General features: G+C 40.6%; 2 protein-coding genes across 3 annotated transcripts in view; both read right to left on the bottom strand.

Moving 5' to 3' along the window:
- Positions 1–9,580, bottom strand: part of atp13a3 (ATPase 13A3) — a 35,759-nt gene extending 26,179 nt beyond the window's left edge. For both annotated transcript variants that reach the window (XM_041039690.1, XM_041039691.1), the window contains exons 1-2: positions 9,291–9,580; positions 1,426–1,506 (exon numbers count right to left, since the gene is read on the bottom strand). The gene's annotated coding sequence lies outside the window, so the exon portion shown is untranslated. The remainder of the gene's footprint in view (positions 1–1,425; positions 1,507–9,290) is intronic.
- On the bottom strand, positions 314–17,541 carry tmem44 (transmembrane protein 44). Its single transcript, XM_041040390.1, has 12 exons — positions 17,301–17,541; positions 17,093–17,219; positions 16,919–17,009; positions 16,512–16,669; positions 16,260–16,349; positions 15,967–16,137; positions 15,427–15,588; positions 15,067–15,135; positions 14,747–14,923; positions 11,851–11,998; positions 1,426–1,506; positions 314–393 (listed from the first exon to the last, which is right to left on the bottom strand). Exons 1-12 carry the CDS (start codon positions 17,483–17,485, stop codon positions 314–316), a joined length of 1,539 nt encoding a protein of 512 aa, XP_040896324.1. The 5' UTR covers positions 17,486–17,541.
- Between the last annotated feature and the right edge of the window lie 564 nt (positions 17,542–18,105).

Below are 18,105 nucleotides of genomic sequence, written 5' to 3'. Positions count from 1 at the left end.
AAAGAGGGGCATAAAAAAGAGTACACACACACACAAACATAAAAAAAAGCACAAAAACTACAAGAAATGACACAAATACGGGGAGAGTTAGAGCGCTGTGACCCCAGATATTGTCGAGGATGGCTGGCATGGTGTAACAGGGCACTGTGCCCATAGGGCCACCCTGCTACTGCCTCCCACCACCCTAAAACACCCACTGATCCTGTATCACTACCCCCCACACTCCGATCTTATCTGCCAGCTGCACCGGGCTGGACTTTTTCTCTGGCATACAGCGGGATATTTTGCTTAGGGCCAAGCCCTTCCTACTATTTTACAATAGCAGTCCCCTGGCCGGCGCTAGGCAGTGGGTGCAGTGCAGCAAGAACATTCCCTCCCCAATCTCTGCAATGACTGGAAATGCCGACAACAGGGCATCATGGATACACTCTTTCACAAAATTGCTGCTGGTATAGTGACTCAGAGATAACACAGCGCTGAAAACAGCACCCGAAAAGAACTGGAAAGTATCATGCTTATGTGGTTTTTGAAGCCAGCGATTGTTACTCACACTGTTACGCTGGAATCATCTGCTCAGATAACAGCAGGGTGTAACTTCAGAAAATGTTAAGGCTTCCATAATTACAGGCTCCAAATAGACAACAAGTCAAAGTTAAAGCTTGATGGCTGATAGGCCAGACATATGTTACCCTGTTTATGGCTCAAGTACCAATATGTTACATGTTAACTGGGGTTGGAGACAAATTAAGTCGTACTTTCATTCATGCAAACTGGAACAAGAGCAGGGATGGGGGACCATCACAAAATCAGTGTGTATTAATTGTACATAGACATATTAAGAACCAATGATAAGACAGAATATATCAGAGTGAGAATAAAAGAAAGAACTGATCACCTGATGTTGTGGTTGGCTTAAATGGAATTAACAAGAAAACTATGTCTAAGGGTAAAGAGCAAGATCATATCAAGTATTTTTTTAGAGCAGGGTAAAAAATGCATACAAGCTGCCATCCAAACATTATTTTGCTTTACAATCCATGAAGTAAAATAACACATGATCCTCCAAGTCAATCCAATTACCCAATTTACTTCACACAATTTGTTGGTATATTTGCAGTGCAGCCAGCTCTAGTGGAAGATTTCTGTGGATGATGTGGCTGAATATGGTGATCTGGCTACCTGGGACATGGAAACTACCAAATGACTTCAATGTCCATGAACAATAAGGGAAAAAACCTAATTGGCTGACCCTCAAATACAGCAGAAACTTAAGACACGGGAAAAGCTTTTGGTCAGCTTCATAGGAGTCCCAGTGACATTCACATTTCAATAATCGGTGCAATTCGGTCTGTAAGAAAAATTCTCTCTTTAACCTGCATCACTTGGCAGTCCAGCAGCATTAAACAGATAAAAGTTTCAAGTTACCTTGAGAGCCAGGGACACGATGCCCCAGGCGGTCCTCCTCCCCGTAGTTAGCTTGCTCTCTCACCACACCAACCTGGAACCCTGGGGGAAAACAAGCAATTTCAAACAGCACACATTGCAAAGCTTTGCAAAAGAGTCTTTCAGGCCCTTCCACTAAACTGACTATGAGAAACTGGAGGTAACTAGGAGAGGCACATTCACAAAACAGTTACATATCACCCAGAGGGAAAAACAATAATGGTTAATATGTACTGAGCTGCAGTAGAAGAATTTTTCACACCAACCAGGTAATGCAAAAGCACATGCCAAGGTGTTTACTAATGTGCATTTTCTGTCAGCATCATGGAATACCCTACAAGAGAGTACAAATACATATAGACCACTCTAATGCTGATTTTAGGACAGAAATTAATGGACTAGACTACACTAGAGGGTAAGTGAAATCCCATCATCTAAAGTTCAGATTCACATCTTCCTGTTCGACCAGCTTCTGAGGACTTCTGTTGCCGCTAATCCTGTCCTATGCTGACCCTGTTCATTTTACGCTTCCTTCCCAGTAATTATTTCCCACAGTGACTAAAGAACCTGGATACTGTAGGTGTCACCATAATAAGCAATGGGTGAGCAAATAATCACGACTTCATGCTGAAATGGTGGTAGCATTTTGTGAAAGAAGTGTCAGGTGATTCCTCCTGACTCCTATCCACTCACAAGGCTTGGTGTTCCCGGCCCGTACCAATACTGATGACATATTGGTGCAAATCCAACCCTTTTTCCCCCTCCAGAAACAGCAACAAAAATAACAACAGATAAGTTATGTGTCCTGTTGAGAACAGGAGGATAACAGAAGAAACCAGTGTTCTTACTGGAAAATAGAGGAAAATGTTTGGGGCCTCTAGGAGTCAGCATGACTTCAGAGATATTTATAGATTCCTCAAGCCCAGCCTAAAGCCACATTGTTGTCTTGCATTTGATTAGTCTGCTATTGTAGTAATAAGCATTGCTGGCTTGGGGGGAAAAAAAAGAGAAAGAAAACATGAGGCTGCTGTTGATCTTTTTTTCAAACAAGTTTAAACATGACAATCATCAGCGTTCCTGGAAAGAAACTGTTGCATGCCACAAAATAATCCACTGGGCACGTGTATCAAACCACAATACCGACAGAAAAATCAATAACTCTCAAGTGCAGAAGCAGATCTGGTTCTATGATCAAGCACAGCTATCTAAACAGCGCAATGGCACACGAGATAATTATCTGAAGACAAATTTAATTAGTAATTTATTTGACTGTGCTGTGAGCTCTCCAACCCTCCAATTCATCAGTGGCTTTCAGCCTACTGCCAGCAATACATTCATTAACATTAGCAAATGGGCTTTTATCAAATATTTATGTGATTCGCTTCGAAATAAAGCTTGTACAACAGCAGGCCTAGGAGTAAAACTAAAAAGTATAGTTTAATCTGCTGATTATTTTCTCAATTTATCAATGAATAATTTAGTAAGAATATACTGAAAAATATCCATCACAGTTGAAAACTCAAAGTGATGTCTTCAAATTACTTATTTTGTCTGACCAACAGTCCAAAACCCAGAGATATGTAGTTAACCAACTTGCATAAGAAAAGCACCAAGTGCTCACTTTTGACAAGCTGGATGCAAAAAATGTTTCTCTTTGTTTGAAAAAAAAAAAAAAAAAGAATCTGATTCTGATTTGATTAATTTTCTGTTGATGGACTCATTAATTACTCAGCTTTGTTTAAGCTTCACGTGGGATTTCAAAATGTCAAATTACATCTGTAGTGAGAGCTCAGTTGTAAAAAGTTCACTGTCATGCCTCATCATACGTCAACAGTAGTATAACCTTACATTGTTGCTTCAAGTCTCATGCTTGAATGGTATGAGTGTCTCAAAATATCATTATTTGCTCAATATCTGTACAAAGTTGAGATCACTTTTGTGTGAGGCTGAGCCATTTACAGCAGCTTATTCTACATGAGCATGACCAAAGCAAAAGTATACAAATAAATAACTCGAGGACAGCTAAGACTAGACATATTCGCCTTTCCCTTTCTGTTCTTCAACACACAGACAAAAAGGAAAAAGTGAACAATGAGCCATGACCTAATGACAGAAGTCTATAATTCATGGAAGCATTTGGAGGAAAAAGTGTTTTGTTGCCATCATGCTCTGCACTCAATGTGCTTTCTTTATCACTTCCCCTCCTACTCATGGGGTATTATAGCCAAGCTTTGTTCCCCATCATGGACCAATCAAGCTGTTTATCACTGTGGCTACTGGTCTTGCTAAAAAAAATGTTTTTTTGACCATCTGCCCTTCCTCTGCTGTCTGCACAACTAAAACCTCTTCCTCGGCCAGCTTTAAGAGACCATCGCCACTGGCAACATAATTAACTGTATAATTCTCTTAACAACTTGACTGAGAAAATATACATATAAATAATGTTTGTTTTGCTTTCATACATATAGAACAAATGTAGCAAGGCAACAAGCATCGAACCACTTCATCATGAGCTTGGAGATGTTTTTGTTGTTGTTGATGTTTTATGTAAAGAGCTAACAGGGCAGACACACTAACTGAAAAGTGTAATTCTTCTCAAACATTAAGCTCATTAAACTATGAATTACCTTGTTAAGTTCACCTAATGATGCAAGCATCATCCACTCACAGACATCCAAAACCTCAAATATATCTGATACTCATACTATATGTTTTCAGAAGATAGGGAGGCTTTCGATCACAGCCAGGTGAGAAGAACTGTTGACATTACAGCCAACTATGATCTATGTCGGGGAAGGAAAGTCAACATGATGAGATCAGGGAGTGGAGGAGGACAAAAAGAGCTCCACAGGCACTGTACTATATGTGGGCTCCAATCCTGTCAAAAAAAAACTGTGAGAAGAAAAATGGAGGGAAAGGGCTGGGAAAAAAGTAATCCTACAGATCAAAAGTGTGCTGAATTTTAAGTCACACCACATGCTCTTGGATTAACAGTGCTATTGCTTGACAGTCTATGAAAGACTGTTAATACCACTGTGCAAGAGATTAAAACACGTTTTTTAGTTCATAGAGCGGCTTATTGGTACATAATGACCCCGAGTGAGAAATACTTTTTCAACATGGATGTAACAGGCTATTCAATTATTCAAAGTTCAAGCTATAAAAAACATTTCATGTCTTTGTATTAGAGTACAACAAGATGAATCATACATGATGATAATCAGCTTAAATATTTAACAATTTTACAAATCCCATTTGAGAACTAAGTGAAGGAAAAAATATAACTCAAATAGTATCCTCACTGAGCAATCCCAATCAAACACACCCCTGAGACAATTAAAGTTCAAGTCTACCCCCAGACAGACTTCAGAACAGGGAGTATTTTTGGGCTGCGGGTGCCTGGCAAATGTTAGTGATATCATGCTACAAGCTAATAGAGCAAATGGAAGTCTTCCAAGTCTTCTTTCCTCTCTGAAGCACATTTCTGGGTTTGTTTTTTTTTTTTTGTACTTCCACAGGGCAGAAGAGTCACATATACAGCATCTCATCCAGTTTAGAACCACAAACCAGTGTGTGACTCAGGATGCAGTGTGAGGCTGTGTCACTGTTGTAATGCCAGACTATTAGTGCTGTCAGTAGGTACCGAGCTGTGGTCATTTGTCTGGCAGTTTTACCAGGTGTGTGGATGTGAAAATGGTTGCTTTATTAGCATCTAATCTCTTGAGCTGCCCCACAATCATCATCAGGAGGAGCATTTTTAGCACTTTCTGTCTGACTAATTCTAACAGAAATTTAACTTGCTGAATCTTCTGAACAGCAGCTGATAAGGGCAGCTAGTACCAGAAGTGTGAGATACACCGCAAAAAGTCCTGTTACAACACTATAATTTAAAATCAGAAAGGGAATTTCTATCAGCGATCAACTCAGTCCATGTGCAATCCTCACTGTATTTATCAAATTGCACAACTCTGCAGACAGGTTTGCATTACTGTGTTAAATTTCACAGTTGTTTCTATTTTCATTGAAAGTGCTCTCGCTTCCACTGATGCGGGCTGCAGATTGGTCCTGGTCTTGTTGGAGGCAAATCGCGATACTGGCACTAAAAAGATATGTTTCTCTAACACTGTGCACTTGGGCTCCCACACCAAACAGTGCTGGGCTGTGGAGAGGACTTTTACCATGTTAGGATATTTCTCATCTCCATTCTGAATCAACACTGGCAGACCTTCCATCACAGCTTGCTGTTTTAAAGCTCACCTGTGAAAAGTCTTCAGGTACTGGCTCAAAGGACACTGGAATACTGGCACCTCACTTCTTAAACTAAAACTAAGCAGTTTCCAAATCTCCAGTTTGGACAAGACCTCAAGGAACTCAAAGGTGAAAAGAACAAGTTCAACTGGTCAATTCCTTGATTCCAGGAATCTGTATGAACACAGATGTGTAACATGGATTAAGCAAGTTAAACTTGTCTCTCAATGATACGCACATGAAACCAGAAACTGCAAGACTTTTTTTTTTTTTTTAACAATTACGAAACTCATCCAGTAGTTTACCCAAGTCTAATTTTCTAACCTAGTCCTAAGACAAGTATGAAGCACAACTTACTGTGTACAGTAAGACCTGTCCCACAACCAACTGGTCCTGGGACAGGTCTTACTGTACACAGTATACCATGATAAAAAGCACATGGACAAGATCTTAAAACAGTCAGTAGTAGACTCAATTCCAAAAGAGAAAGAAGACACTCAAACTAAGTAGCACATTTATCTTTCTCTCTGTACTGCCATATTATTAAGGAAGTATCACTCAGCAATGGACAATGATTAACCCACAGTGAAATTATACTGATCTCCTAGTCTCCACATGTTGTCAACTGACAAATCAAATCATAATTTTACCTAAAGTTTAAGTTGTTCATAGTCTATATTTAAACAGTGGAGCTTTTCCAAGGCACTCATCACTGCAAATTTAAGTGGATGGTACATTTACTCACAAAAGTGAGGACTTGTTGACTTACCAACTAGCCATCTCACTGACTGCTGTGCATGAACAGTTTGAGTTTATCACAAATGTTTCTAAATCATGTTTTAAAAGTTGACTCCTATTCCCTCACTACTAATGATCAAGAATTCACCATTGTGGTATTTTATTCAGGCAGTTATTTGGTTCTTAATCTCCCATTTCTTTTGTAACATCAGGGTCAAATGAACATAGAAAGCACTGCATATCAATCAATTCTGAATCTTACATACTGTGGTCAAAGGCTGCCCAGGTTGAGTATGTGAGTGCGAAGCTTTTGTTCATACGGACTGAAGGAACAACAACAAAACTGTGAATGTGTGTGTCTATGTGGATATCAGTCCTCTCATATCAAAGGTCACATTCTCATAAAAGCTACACAAACTTATTATTTCCTAAGCCCCATTGTGGCACCACAGAAGACATGTGCCAGTCAACCCACTGTCTCTGTTAACATATAAAAGGCAATAGACAATGAAAATGTTTCACCTGAGCTGCTCTGTACAATCAGTATTTGTGCTACACAAACAAACCTGAACTCGATCAGGATATTTTTAAATTGATCGGTGTTAGCTATATAAAACCTCCAATCCCTTTCTCAGCCTTTGTTTACTAAAACCTTTTGTGGTCTGGGTATGCCAGCCATGCATTGGCACAAATAAATAAACAGAAGCCAGCGGCCTCAATTAACAATATCCACACTGACAGCGCACAGCCAGAAGCACTGCGAGCATAGCCTCTCCAGCTGAAGTCTCTATAGTATCTAAGTGACAATAAATCTCCATAAATTGACCAGCTGTATTAAAAAACACTAATTTCCTTCGCTGTGACAAACTTCAATCATGTCATGTATGTCTGTTACATAAACTTGAAAGGACATCACTTGTGTGTAATTGCGGTGTGACGAAATTTATGTAATCTGGCAAAATCTATATCATGAAGAGCATTATACCAAACAAATCTTAAACAAGGTAGTGATAAGGACTCTAAATAATCTAAGCACTATAAGGACAAAGACAACAAAGTGGAAAGGCGAAATGGAACCTGGAACACCTGTAAGACCCTCAAAAATTCAGTGTCTACATAAGAGAACAAGTCTACCAACAGGCCCAAGGCACCTCTAACGGAGCCAGAGAGAGGAGCTACTGCGAAGGATCAGAGACATAGTGTATATAAAACAACTGCTGCACAGGTGCTTCACATGTCACAGTTTTATGGTAGATTGTCTATGAGAAAGCCACAGTTGAAAATAAATCACGTGGAATCTCGACTAGGGTTTGTTAGAGGGATTGTGGGAGCCCTGAAAATAAAGTGTAGTGGGAGAGTCAAGAGTCCAGACCTCAATCAAATTGAGAATTTGTGGCAGGACTTGAAAATTACTGTTCATTCATGGATCCCATGCAATTTGACTGAGCCTGAGGTGCCTTGCAAAGAGGAAAAGAAGAAAGTGTTTGAGCCCATTTCAAAACTGAGACCTCCACACAACCCCAAAGTTTCCTCTACTAAATACTGCAAACAATTCATCCAAGAGATGGTATATTCTGGTTATCTGAATACCAAATACACAATTGTTGTGTCCACTAAAGCCATCTCTGAGCAAATGGCTAAAAGGACTTTCAAGCTCACTTTCTATGGAAAACCAAACATCACTGGGTAAATCCAAACACTTTGAATAGATGTGCGGACCATTTATGGATTTCCTGAAAAGAGACCCATGATGGACTTTTCCATACAAGAATGTTATTTATATATATATATATATAGTATAAAGCTGAGGTGTAACAAGGTTTGACTCGAATAGTAAGCCATCACTTTCCCTTTATCTTTTATCTGTTTCACCATTCATCTTAAGTGTATTTTGTTGTTGCTTTTGTTAAATGCAGTTTCTGTAAATGTCCATGTGTATGCATTTATACTAAACCTGCTTTTTTCTTTCTTTCTTATGTTTTGTATGCTTGACATCTATTCAGAACAGAATGAATACAATGGTAAAAACAATTTTTTTTGTAAAGATTTTCTTTCAAAATAACAATTACGCTAATGTACAAACACAATTAAATTGTTCAATTTATTCTCTCTAATTAATATTTTTTATCCTGTGTTAAATAGATGTAAGATGAAAAGCAGCATGTCCCAGGCTACTGATAATTCCATTAGGGTGCCTAACTGGAAACCAGATCAGTGTGGCAGGTGTTAAAGAGGAATGAAGCTGTCAGAGAGAGGGTGTGTTGGTAGCAAGTCAGCCCAACAAAATAAAACTTCTTTATTAGGCTACTTAAAGATCAGAAATCTAACCCTAACCAAAGACACAATTACATCTGTGTAACGCGAATCCTCCATTTTAAAAAGCTTTACATTGTAACAGGATATAGATTTCCATATGGTTATCTTTCAGTAACTAATGTTAACTGAATCCCGATAAAAGCCAAATTGCTGACAACGAATCATGGCCACAAGCCCCAGGCGGCCAGGTTAGCGCTTCATCGGTAAGACATGGCTGGATGTTGGCTAGCTGGCTAACGTTAGCCAAGCTTCATTGTTAGCCCGCTACTTAGTGACTAGCTTAACAACAACGTCCATGTGTCTCCCGCATTTGATATCGTTTTCTGTATCAGACCATGCTGGCTGAAAACGGCATTTCAACCGTAGCCTTAACCGGTTTTCCTGCTTTACCGCAGGAAGGAGGACAGTTGACGTCCGTACACACGCACACACACACTAACGTTACCGCTTTAGCTTTAGCCGCGCTTGGTATCAACTGACACATGGGTGATGATGACAGCGATGAAGGCAAACCGCAACACATAATCCAGGAAAAAGACACTCACCCAGAACCACCTGGACACGCTGAAGATCACCTTCGAGTCATAGTGAGACGAGAGTAGCTGTTATCTGAAGGAAAACGTCGTTGAAGAGGAAAACGGACTAAGTTTAGTAGAAAAATGTTGTCGCGGCAGACGGGCAGAGTGGAGCGCTGCTGTGTGTTGACAGCTCAGTGGGACAGACTGAGTACTACAGCGGTAGTGAACTGGCCTGAACTGGCTGTCTGACGGCAGGAAGTGACATGAGTGAAATCACAGGGAGGGTGAATGCCGCCCATTACCCGAAGGTGACTCGTCACAGCTATAAAAGGGGGCCCCGTTCACTTTCACCTGTCTCCATCAGCTTTGAATAAGGCCTGTATAAATGATGGGAAACATGATGGTGACAGTCATGGTGTTAATAACAGCTCACCAGTGGTGGAAAATGGACCCCAACCCTCCTGGTTCTTTGGTGTCTGTCTGTGATGGTTTTGTGTCTCTTTGTGGTCATTTTGTGTCCCTTTTTTGGATATTTTCCAGGTGAAGACCAGGGGGGCGCCTGATCTCTTGAATCCATGGGCCTGTGCCTGATAGGCACATTTCTATTTGCATTTTTAATTCCATATACATAAAGTTTAAGGGATTTCCAACTTTTATTCCCAAGCGTGAGTCATCCTTCATGAATATTGCACTTCCCATAATGCAACCAAAATCACCTGTTACCAACGGGATTTTTTTGCTACTCCTGAACAATTTCCCCTCCTCTGCTTCTGGCCAACTTGCAAGGTGAACAAAATGTCCTGCGGCCTCAAATCATTCACTGTCTTCCATGTCCTCTGCAGTGGAGTGATCACTGACGTACGGGCCAAGAAAAACAAAAAGGCCTGTTCCCCACTGGTGCTTCAGATGTGCTAATCCTTACTCTTGATCACTTCTGCAAACAGAATTCCACCTTTTTATGTGGGACACACAGTTTGTTTTCCTTTCACCCAATCTCAGAAGGGACAGAGATGAGGCCCAGAGATGGAACAATGCTAACTCAGCATTTATCATAACTTCAGATGGTATTAATGAAGTACAAACATGACATTTTTTCTTCAGTTTATTGGATCTGTTAGGAAATACTGATGAAAAACAGCAACTTGTGTTTTGATCTTTTTTTCTAAGGTGGTTCTCAGGTTCAAAATCTCAGGTGAACAACGACCAAACAGATAAATCTATTAGAAAAATAAAGCATCAGTAAAGCTGAAGAGGCACATTTTGCAACATAAGCTAAAGTTAAACTGGCACTAATGACTGACCTAATTTAGATTCATCTCAGATTTCAGGGCTCTTCACCAAGCTACACACATGGGATACATCCCTATCCATCAGCAACATTAGATTGGCCTATAAGCAGCAGGACACGTTGCACGAGGCTTTTCATTGTGGGTTCATTTATCACATCCCAAAGGTATTAAATACTAAATTGTTATAGACGTGTGTGCGTCTACACACACACACAGTTACATAAAGCATGAGGGTTATTTCTTCATGTGTCAACTAATATCTTGAATTGCCCAGTTTGCTAGTTTGTAATTACAGCTTCCTGAAAATGATTAATTTAATCATAAACCTAAATTGGCAGAACAATAACAAGATCATATCATCTTGATATGATGTTGGCTAAATTCAATATTATTGAATTATCTCCAAGCCCAACCAATTAATTCATGTTTACAGGATAAACAAAGTGTTAAGTAACATTAATTGCAACTGCTGATATCAGCAATTGCTTTGTTACACTCCATTAGTCGTTTCCCAGTCATTTGTCTTAGACAGACATGTCATTTGAGGAAATGTAACAGGGAGGAGTATGATGTGCTTCATAACTTTTCTCTAATCTGTGTATTGTTTGAATATCAAGCCTCAGGAAGTCCCTTCATTTCAACATGCCCTTGTTAGTTGCTCTAGCATCATCCTCTAAAGTCCAGAACAGCCAGATGGACAGAGGTCTGAGGGATGATGGAGAGGACGGACGAGCTCTGGTCGTCTAGTCTGGTTCTTATCTGCTCCGCCGGCCCTTTTCCCAGTCCAGCCCTGATAACCCAGGTCGACTAGCAAAATACAGGATATGACCCAATAACCTTGCAAGGCAGCAGGGGAGTAATATTGTTTTATTAGGGGAGGTCTTTTCCGTAAACCTTCCTAACAGATCTCAGTTCTCAGAAGGCTTGGTGAACAAAGAGTTTTGACAGTACAAGTATTTGCTGCTCTGCACTGACAAACAGCCACAAGTTAGAGACAAAGCGGCACAATGCACCTATAATAAAACATTCAGTTACCAAAACCCTGCATTTTTTACAGTCAATTTACCAACACTGATCTGTTGATGTTACTGTTTATTACACACACACATTACCTAAACTTTAAAGCAGTGCACTAAAACAAGACAGATAACAGGTCAATGTTTGCAGATTTTATTACCTTTCAAATTAAAGCTTTGTATATCTAACACATTATTAACTGAAAATGTTCACAGTTCTTTGTCATTTTGCCAAGCTTACAGCAGAGACACTCCTCTTAACCCCTCCACCCTCTTCTTTACCAGTTTCCTGTGGGAGTCCAGATATGGGACAGGTGCAGATGTTAAAGGGTTTGGGGTTTGCTGGCCACATGTGGATGGGGAACTTATCCCCCTCCTGTTGTTCTTCTCTTGGTTCTCTCCACTGGCCATTTGCCACTTCAAAATCCCACTGGAAAATATGGACAGGTAAAAATATTATCATGCAGAATTGGTTTTGGTGTGTTCCAGTGAATTGACTGATGTCTCACACCACCTCAGCTGATTGCTCACACCACCTCAACTGCATCCGGACTGTGAATAACCATTTTTAGAACACAAGAATATTTGTTATTACTTTTTTTCTGAAGCTTGGACCCTTGTCCCTTTCAACACTGGTTGTTTGTTAAGTTAAAGATACTGGAAGTTTTTTTGTTTTTTTTTTAATGACTAATCTTGTATGAGTGCATCATACAAGATCCTACAATATGAAAGGTTTAGCAGTGTTCACACACAGTTAAATTCCAGGCCAGGAGCCATCACACAAGAGACCATAAACATCTCCCAAAATAGCAGAGGGTAGCACTGGCCCCCTATAGACAAGGCAACCATTTTGCACGACTTCCTAGGCAGACAGGCCCATCCCAGTTTTGGTCTTTAATCAAAGATCCTTTACAGCAGAACAATTGGGCCACAAGGCAAATCTCAAACAATTCCACCCCTCACTGTACCCCTCAGTCAACCCCCCTCCTCACCTCCACCTCACCCTCACCCTAGCAAAGAACCGGCACTCAGCAGAAATGTGCAGGGAACACACGGCACAATAGACAATTCAAGCTAAGGTAAGCTCAGTGAGCTCCGACTGTTCAGTTTAGATAGGCAGCACACTCTCAAATGCTGTTCACTAGCACTGTGATCTCTTCTTCTCTGTCCCCAGCTCACTTTGAAGCATTTTACAGTTGGTAAGCCTCTGGGTTTAATGTAGGGCAAAAGTGACAGTTTTAACTGACAGTCTTGAACTCATCTGGAGTTCTGTGTAATAAAGATTAAACATTACACACTACCCTAACCTGTAAGAAAACAATCCTTTGCTTGATCCCCAAGTAAACAGCATCTGTTATTTCTAACGACCAAGAAGAATTTGAGTGTACAAACTCAACCTTATGTTGTCTTGGACTGACCTGAGTTGCCCCCAAAACACAGAATATTTGGAAGTTCCTTTTTACATGAGGGGCAGTTAGAGTTGAGATTAGATTAAGGTAAAGATGAGGAGTTTCACACAGCAAAATAAAGTTGTATATTTTACCAAATGCAACATGTACACACAAGACATTTTGAACACTCTCTCAAAGCCCCTCTTACTTCTCTAACACAATAACTGTACTAGGGGCATTCACGTCATTTGCTTTTTCCTGTTAGGTGAACAGTATCAAGCTCTAATTGTTTGCGCTCACACCATTTGCCTTTGTTTCGGGTTAAATGACATCCTCCATAGCTGGGCTTTCTACAGAGGTACAGTGAGGGAGTTTCTCTTGTGGCTGTGACAGTCAGGGCCTAAGAAGGAAAAAGCTTATAATTTCACTCCCTTGCAAACTCAAACTATGCCTTTCAGTGGAGTGGAAATTATATAAATGTGAACTGTCAAGGCCAGTTTTGCTATGTAGCCAATATTTAACTCTGGGAACAATTGTACACCACGGAACGAAGTTAAAATACAAACCCTGCTTTCTCATGCTTCTCACAAATGTCCTCTCCGTACACTTTTAACCAGAAAGCCACATGCACACACTCTCATCTCTCTACAGAGTTTGACTCATCAATCTTATAAAAACATGCTGACTGTTGCCTTCTCGAAAGAAACTCTGAGGACTGTCTGAGTTACTTCCCTAAGGATCACGCGAAAAGCACAAAGCTTGGTTTGCAGCAACGAACACACTGTCCTCGCTGTTAGTCCTTCCTATGAGTTCTTCTGAGTGGCATTTAAATGCTTGTGGTGGGTTTTACCCTTAACATGGACAAAACAAACATTGATTCAGATAAGAAATTTGCAGTGGAATCGAAAACAAAAGTCTAGAGGCACAGTTTTGTCAGCACCGTCTTCAAGTACACTTTCGACTATAGCTATCTCCAGATGTGTATTCTCATCATGAAGGGGCAGAGCCGCATCTAGCTCTGTGACACTGCCAGGCCTCCAAGTTTATTAAAGTTCATAACACTCAGGGAAACACAGTCATGTAGTAAAAACATCAAATCCCTTTGGTTTTGTCTTTCACCTCTAGCTCTCCACTTTCACCTCTTCATGAACTTCAGTGCTGTGTTGTGCGAGGGGAAACCCGTTACATAAGCCCATATAAAAGGGCAATAAACTGAACAGATTCAAGTCATCACAGCAGTTCATACAAGGTGATATGTGACAAGTTAATGACAGGCAAACACCTTTCACAGTAGTCATGCACCACCCATTATGTCAACATGCTGTCACCCCCTAGTGGTACACTTTGAAAAGTACACTCCATAGCTTTATTAACACTTCATGAGCACTGTGTCTGAGATCACTGTTCAAACCAGTTTTCACTTTCACAGATGTTAGTAATAACATGAACGATGGCTCTTTTCCCAGTAGGTCCTGACAGTGTGACAGTGAGCCAGCACAAAACAATACCAGGACCCTGAAACTGACGCAGCTGAATGGAACTCAGCCATCATTAACTTAATTGCTTACACTTGATCTTTTCCTACTGTGGGGTGTCAAAATGCCTTCAGTTAAAAAGGCCTATAAATACTACTTATCTGGTCAGTTCTTGAAAAACTGTATTATTAGTACTCTGCACTGATGTCCTGTTGTATCTCTGCTGTGATTGGTTAGCTTACTCATCTCCACTTTGGAAGAAAATGTCACACTGCTCCTGTTTGTCACCAACAAAGTTTAGAAATTACATACTGTAAGCACTGATACTTCATCCATCCTGCCCACCTCCAGATCAGAACTGACTGGTGAAGAGTCACAGGATGTATCTGAAAAGCAAAAACTGTCGACTCTGATCACTCGCACTGTCCTGTTGAGAGGCTGGTCCTCCTCCCTCTCCTCCTTGGACAATGTCACCCCCTTTAGGCAGATCTGTGAACACACACACACAATAGTTTCCACTCGACATATTACACTGCAAGAGCAACCGCTGACTCAGAAGGAGAAAATATGCATTGCTATGTTGATTTACATTACTGTTGTGAAAAGTCTATCACAACAGATTCTTTGCTTACTTTTCTTGCAGGGTGAATACTGACATCCATGTAACGTCCCATTTCAGCCATCTTCTGGACACTTTTCATCTGTGAAGAAAAGGATGAAAAGTACAATCAACCTCAGGCCATAACATTAGTAAAAGATAAACATGATTCAGCTAAGCTGACACATTAATGAATGAAATAGCACAAGTAAAATTCCTATATTTTCAGTGCTAAATATAAAGCGATAAGTACTTTATTCAGGAAATCTCACTGAGATCAAGGTCTCCAAGAAACAGTATCCTCGTCTATGCAACTGGTGCAACAAAATATTCCTGTGACAGTCCTACGGCTTAGGAAAACCAGTAGCCAGCATTAAGTATGAAGAAGACTTACTTTTGTTTCTGCTGATGAATTAACTTTTTGTTTTCTGTGTTCCTTCATAACAGCTTTCTCCTCAGTGGGGATGCCTGAGCTACCTAAAAGGATCTCTGTGTCTGGAGAAAACCTCATGGTGCGCTGCCTGGTTCCTCTCTTGCACCAGTGGAGGACTACAGTCTGACAATGTTGGTTAAAAGGTCAACAGATCACTCCAGTTCACACACATTTAAGAAATTTAAGACATCATTTAAATTTAGCTGTAGTGCACACTAGCTCTGATTTTAAAGGGAATTTTGGTTTTGTTGCAATTTGTGTATGATAATTTATTTGTTCCTATAAATATAAAAACAAACCAGAGAGTGTTGTAACATGTAAAACCTTCCATAGGCTGAATCAATATTGTGTTATGAATGCTACCAGGAACAATCTCTAGTTCTGTGACCAGTGTCTTGGTTTATGGGTTTTGGCTGGGCTGTTACACTGGCTTTTGGGAGCTGAAGCCCTGAGCCTGACAGACTGGGTCAGAGAGAGTCACACTGTGCTATACAAGGATACAAGAAAATCCAGACCGACACAGCACATTGCTGACAGCAGCCATGGCATGACTCTAAGAAGAGACACCAACTGAGTGTCGTAGAGGAGTATGGCAGCAGCGTAGAGGGCACCAGCCAGTGAGCACAGCAGTCCTGAGAACATGTGGGCCTGGGTCAGCATCTGTCCTCTGTACTAAAGGGGAAAAAGTAAATGTCATTCCCTTAAAAGTGATTTATCCCTGGGAACAGTTCTGGGAAAGGAATCAAGTCAAGTAGCTCTGACACCAAAACACTCATGTACTGAGTGTCACTTACAGCTCTGCAGACTGCAGGCAACCTGGAGGTACAGGCGATGACAAAGGAGATCAAGCCAAGTGTGTAACCCAGGATTTCAGTGTTGTCCTGCTTGAATAACAATTTAAAGGTGTTAAAATGTTACATACAACTTAATGTAGTAAGAATATTCAATATAAATAAACAAAACTGAAAAGACATAAATATGTCAATGTTTCTCTTTATTCAGCCACACCATTGAAAGGGCTGTCCACAGAGTCGGTGTGTGCTTACTTGGAGGGTGACATGCAGCAGTCTCCTCCCACTGAGAGGCCTGTCTGCTGGGTCCTGGGTGACCCTGGACTTCAGAAAACCTCCTGCAACCACCATCAATACACACACTGCAAGGAGGTGCTGCCTTCTCCGCTTCCTCATCATCCTCAGCCTTCTTTCTGAGTGAGGACACACACATGTGAGCGGATGGTTGCAGCTGCAAACTGTTGTAACAGTGACTCTATTCATTTGCCTGGTTATCTGCAGAGCTTCTCTGATAAGGCTCCCTTCTGTTTTGCCTAAAGGGTTTGGCCAGCTGTGAGCCAATATAAAAACACCTGTGCTGCTTTTCTGCACTCCATTTCAACATTGACAGAAGGTCTGGCAGTGATACGGTTTGTACTATTATGATATGGCTCTAAACTCACCTGTCTTTGAGTTCCAGCACAGGAACACTGGGAAGCAGCAAGACAAATAATTGACAGCGTCCATAGCAGCAGCAAAAGCACCCATTAAAATCTGCAGAAAACACAGCATAAATGTGTTTACTTGTGTTACTTGTGTCTGCAGTAGAAGAAAAGCACCATGATTAAATCTGTTACCTGAATATACAGCTGCCTTGACAGGATGGCTCCAACTGTGCTGCACAGGTTACCGAGGAAGCAGTAGAGGAAAATGATGGTTTCCCCCGGATTTTCTCCACGACATTTGAACCTCTGATACAAGAGCCTTAAACAATTTAACACAGGTTTAATCCCAGAACTGTTTCAGCAAATCAGTGCAGCAAACGGTGCAATGTAAACTACTTACACAAGGCATGAAAGAAGAAAAAGCAGCACAGACAGAGAGCTGAGACCGACGGGGACGCAAAGTTTGTCTGCGTCATGAGAGAAACAGGTGGAGACTGAATCCACGCAAAAAGTGAGCAAATTAGAGAATAAAGTGCTGGAGCTTCGTCCCGTTTGACCATCCGCGATCAGACTACGTTCCCCCATTATTTATTGCAAATATATTTACATTCCGTGGTACTGATGAAAAAAAATTGCATGCACCTGCTCAGCACTGCAACCGACGTGTAAACTTGCGCGTCAAACGCACGACATACAAGGGTTTGCATATTTTGGGGAGGAGCTCACTCACCTGGGATACACCTTACTCCTTGTTAGAAAGCGGATTCACATTGCATTCATTAAAAATTTATCTCGTAATTACGAAATATACTACTGCTACTACTAAACATCACCATAAGGTGCTTATGAGTTATCGCCATTTGAGAACAGACAGGCATTTCGGCAATACCTCATTTAATTTGGGAGATGTTAATGGTAATGCCACTGCATTTTGGATATTATTATCAAGAAAGGATTTTAGTTCTTTCTCTTTTATGTTTTATGTATCTATTTATAATGAATGTACGCTTAAATGTTCTTAATACAGTATGGGCGACATCTTGAGCTGCTGTTGTTTTTAGCCTTTATTTGTTTACATTTAGGAAAAATAACTAAGCCGAATTACCATTAACAGTTCATTTTTGCTATGTACAATTGGATTTTCCACTGAATTACGGTGATACTGGAGAAATCTTAAAACCCGATAAATCTCAGGCAAGTTCTGA

The sequence above is a fragment of the Toxotes jaculatrix genome, chromosome 6 (genome assembly GCF_017976425.1).
Source record: "Toxotes jaculatrix isolate fToxJac2 chromosome 6, fToxJac2.pri, whole genome shotgun sequence".
NCBI lineage: Eukaryota > Metazoa > Chordata > Actinopteri > Toxotidae > Toxotes > Toxotes jaculatrix.
This window is presented reverse-complemented; position numbering and strand designations above follow the sequence as displayed.

Bases quoted from the DNA above. Each gene is read 5' to 3' on its own strand.
- tmem44 (XM_041040390.1), bottom strand. From the start codon at position 17,485: ATGGGGGAACGTAGTCTGATCGCGGATGGTCAAACGGGACGAAGCTCC. The intron at 16,138-16,259 runs GTAAGTGACACT...TTTCCCCTTTAG, and splicing joins TGCCTGCAGTCTGCAGAGCT to TACAGAGGACAGATGCTGAC. The intron at 14,924-15,066 runs GTAAGCAAAGAA...GTGTGTTCACAG, and splicing joins GTATTCACCCTGCAAGAAAA to ATCTGCCTAAAGGGGGTGAC.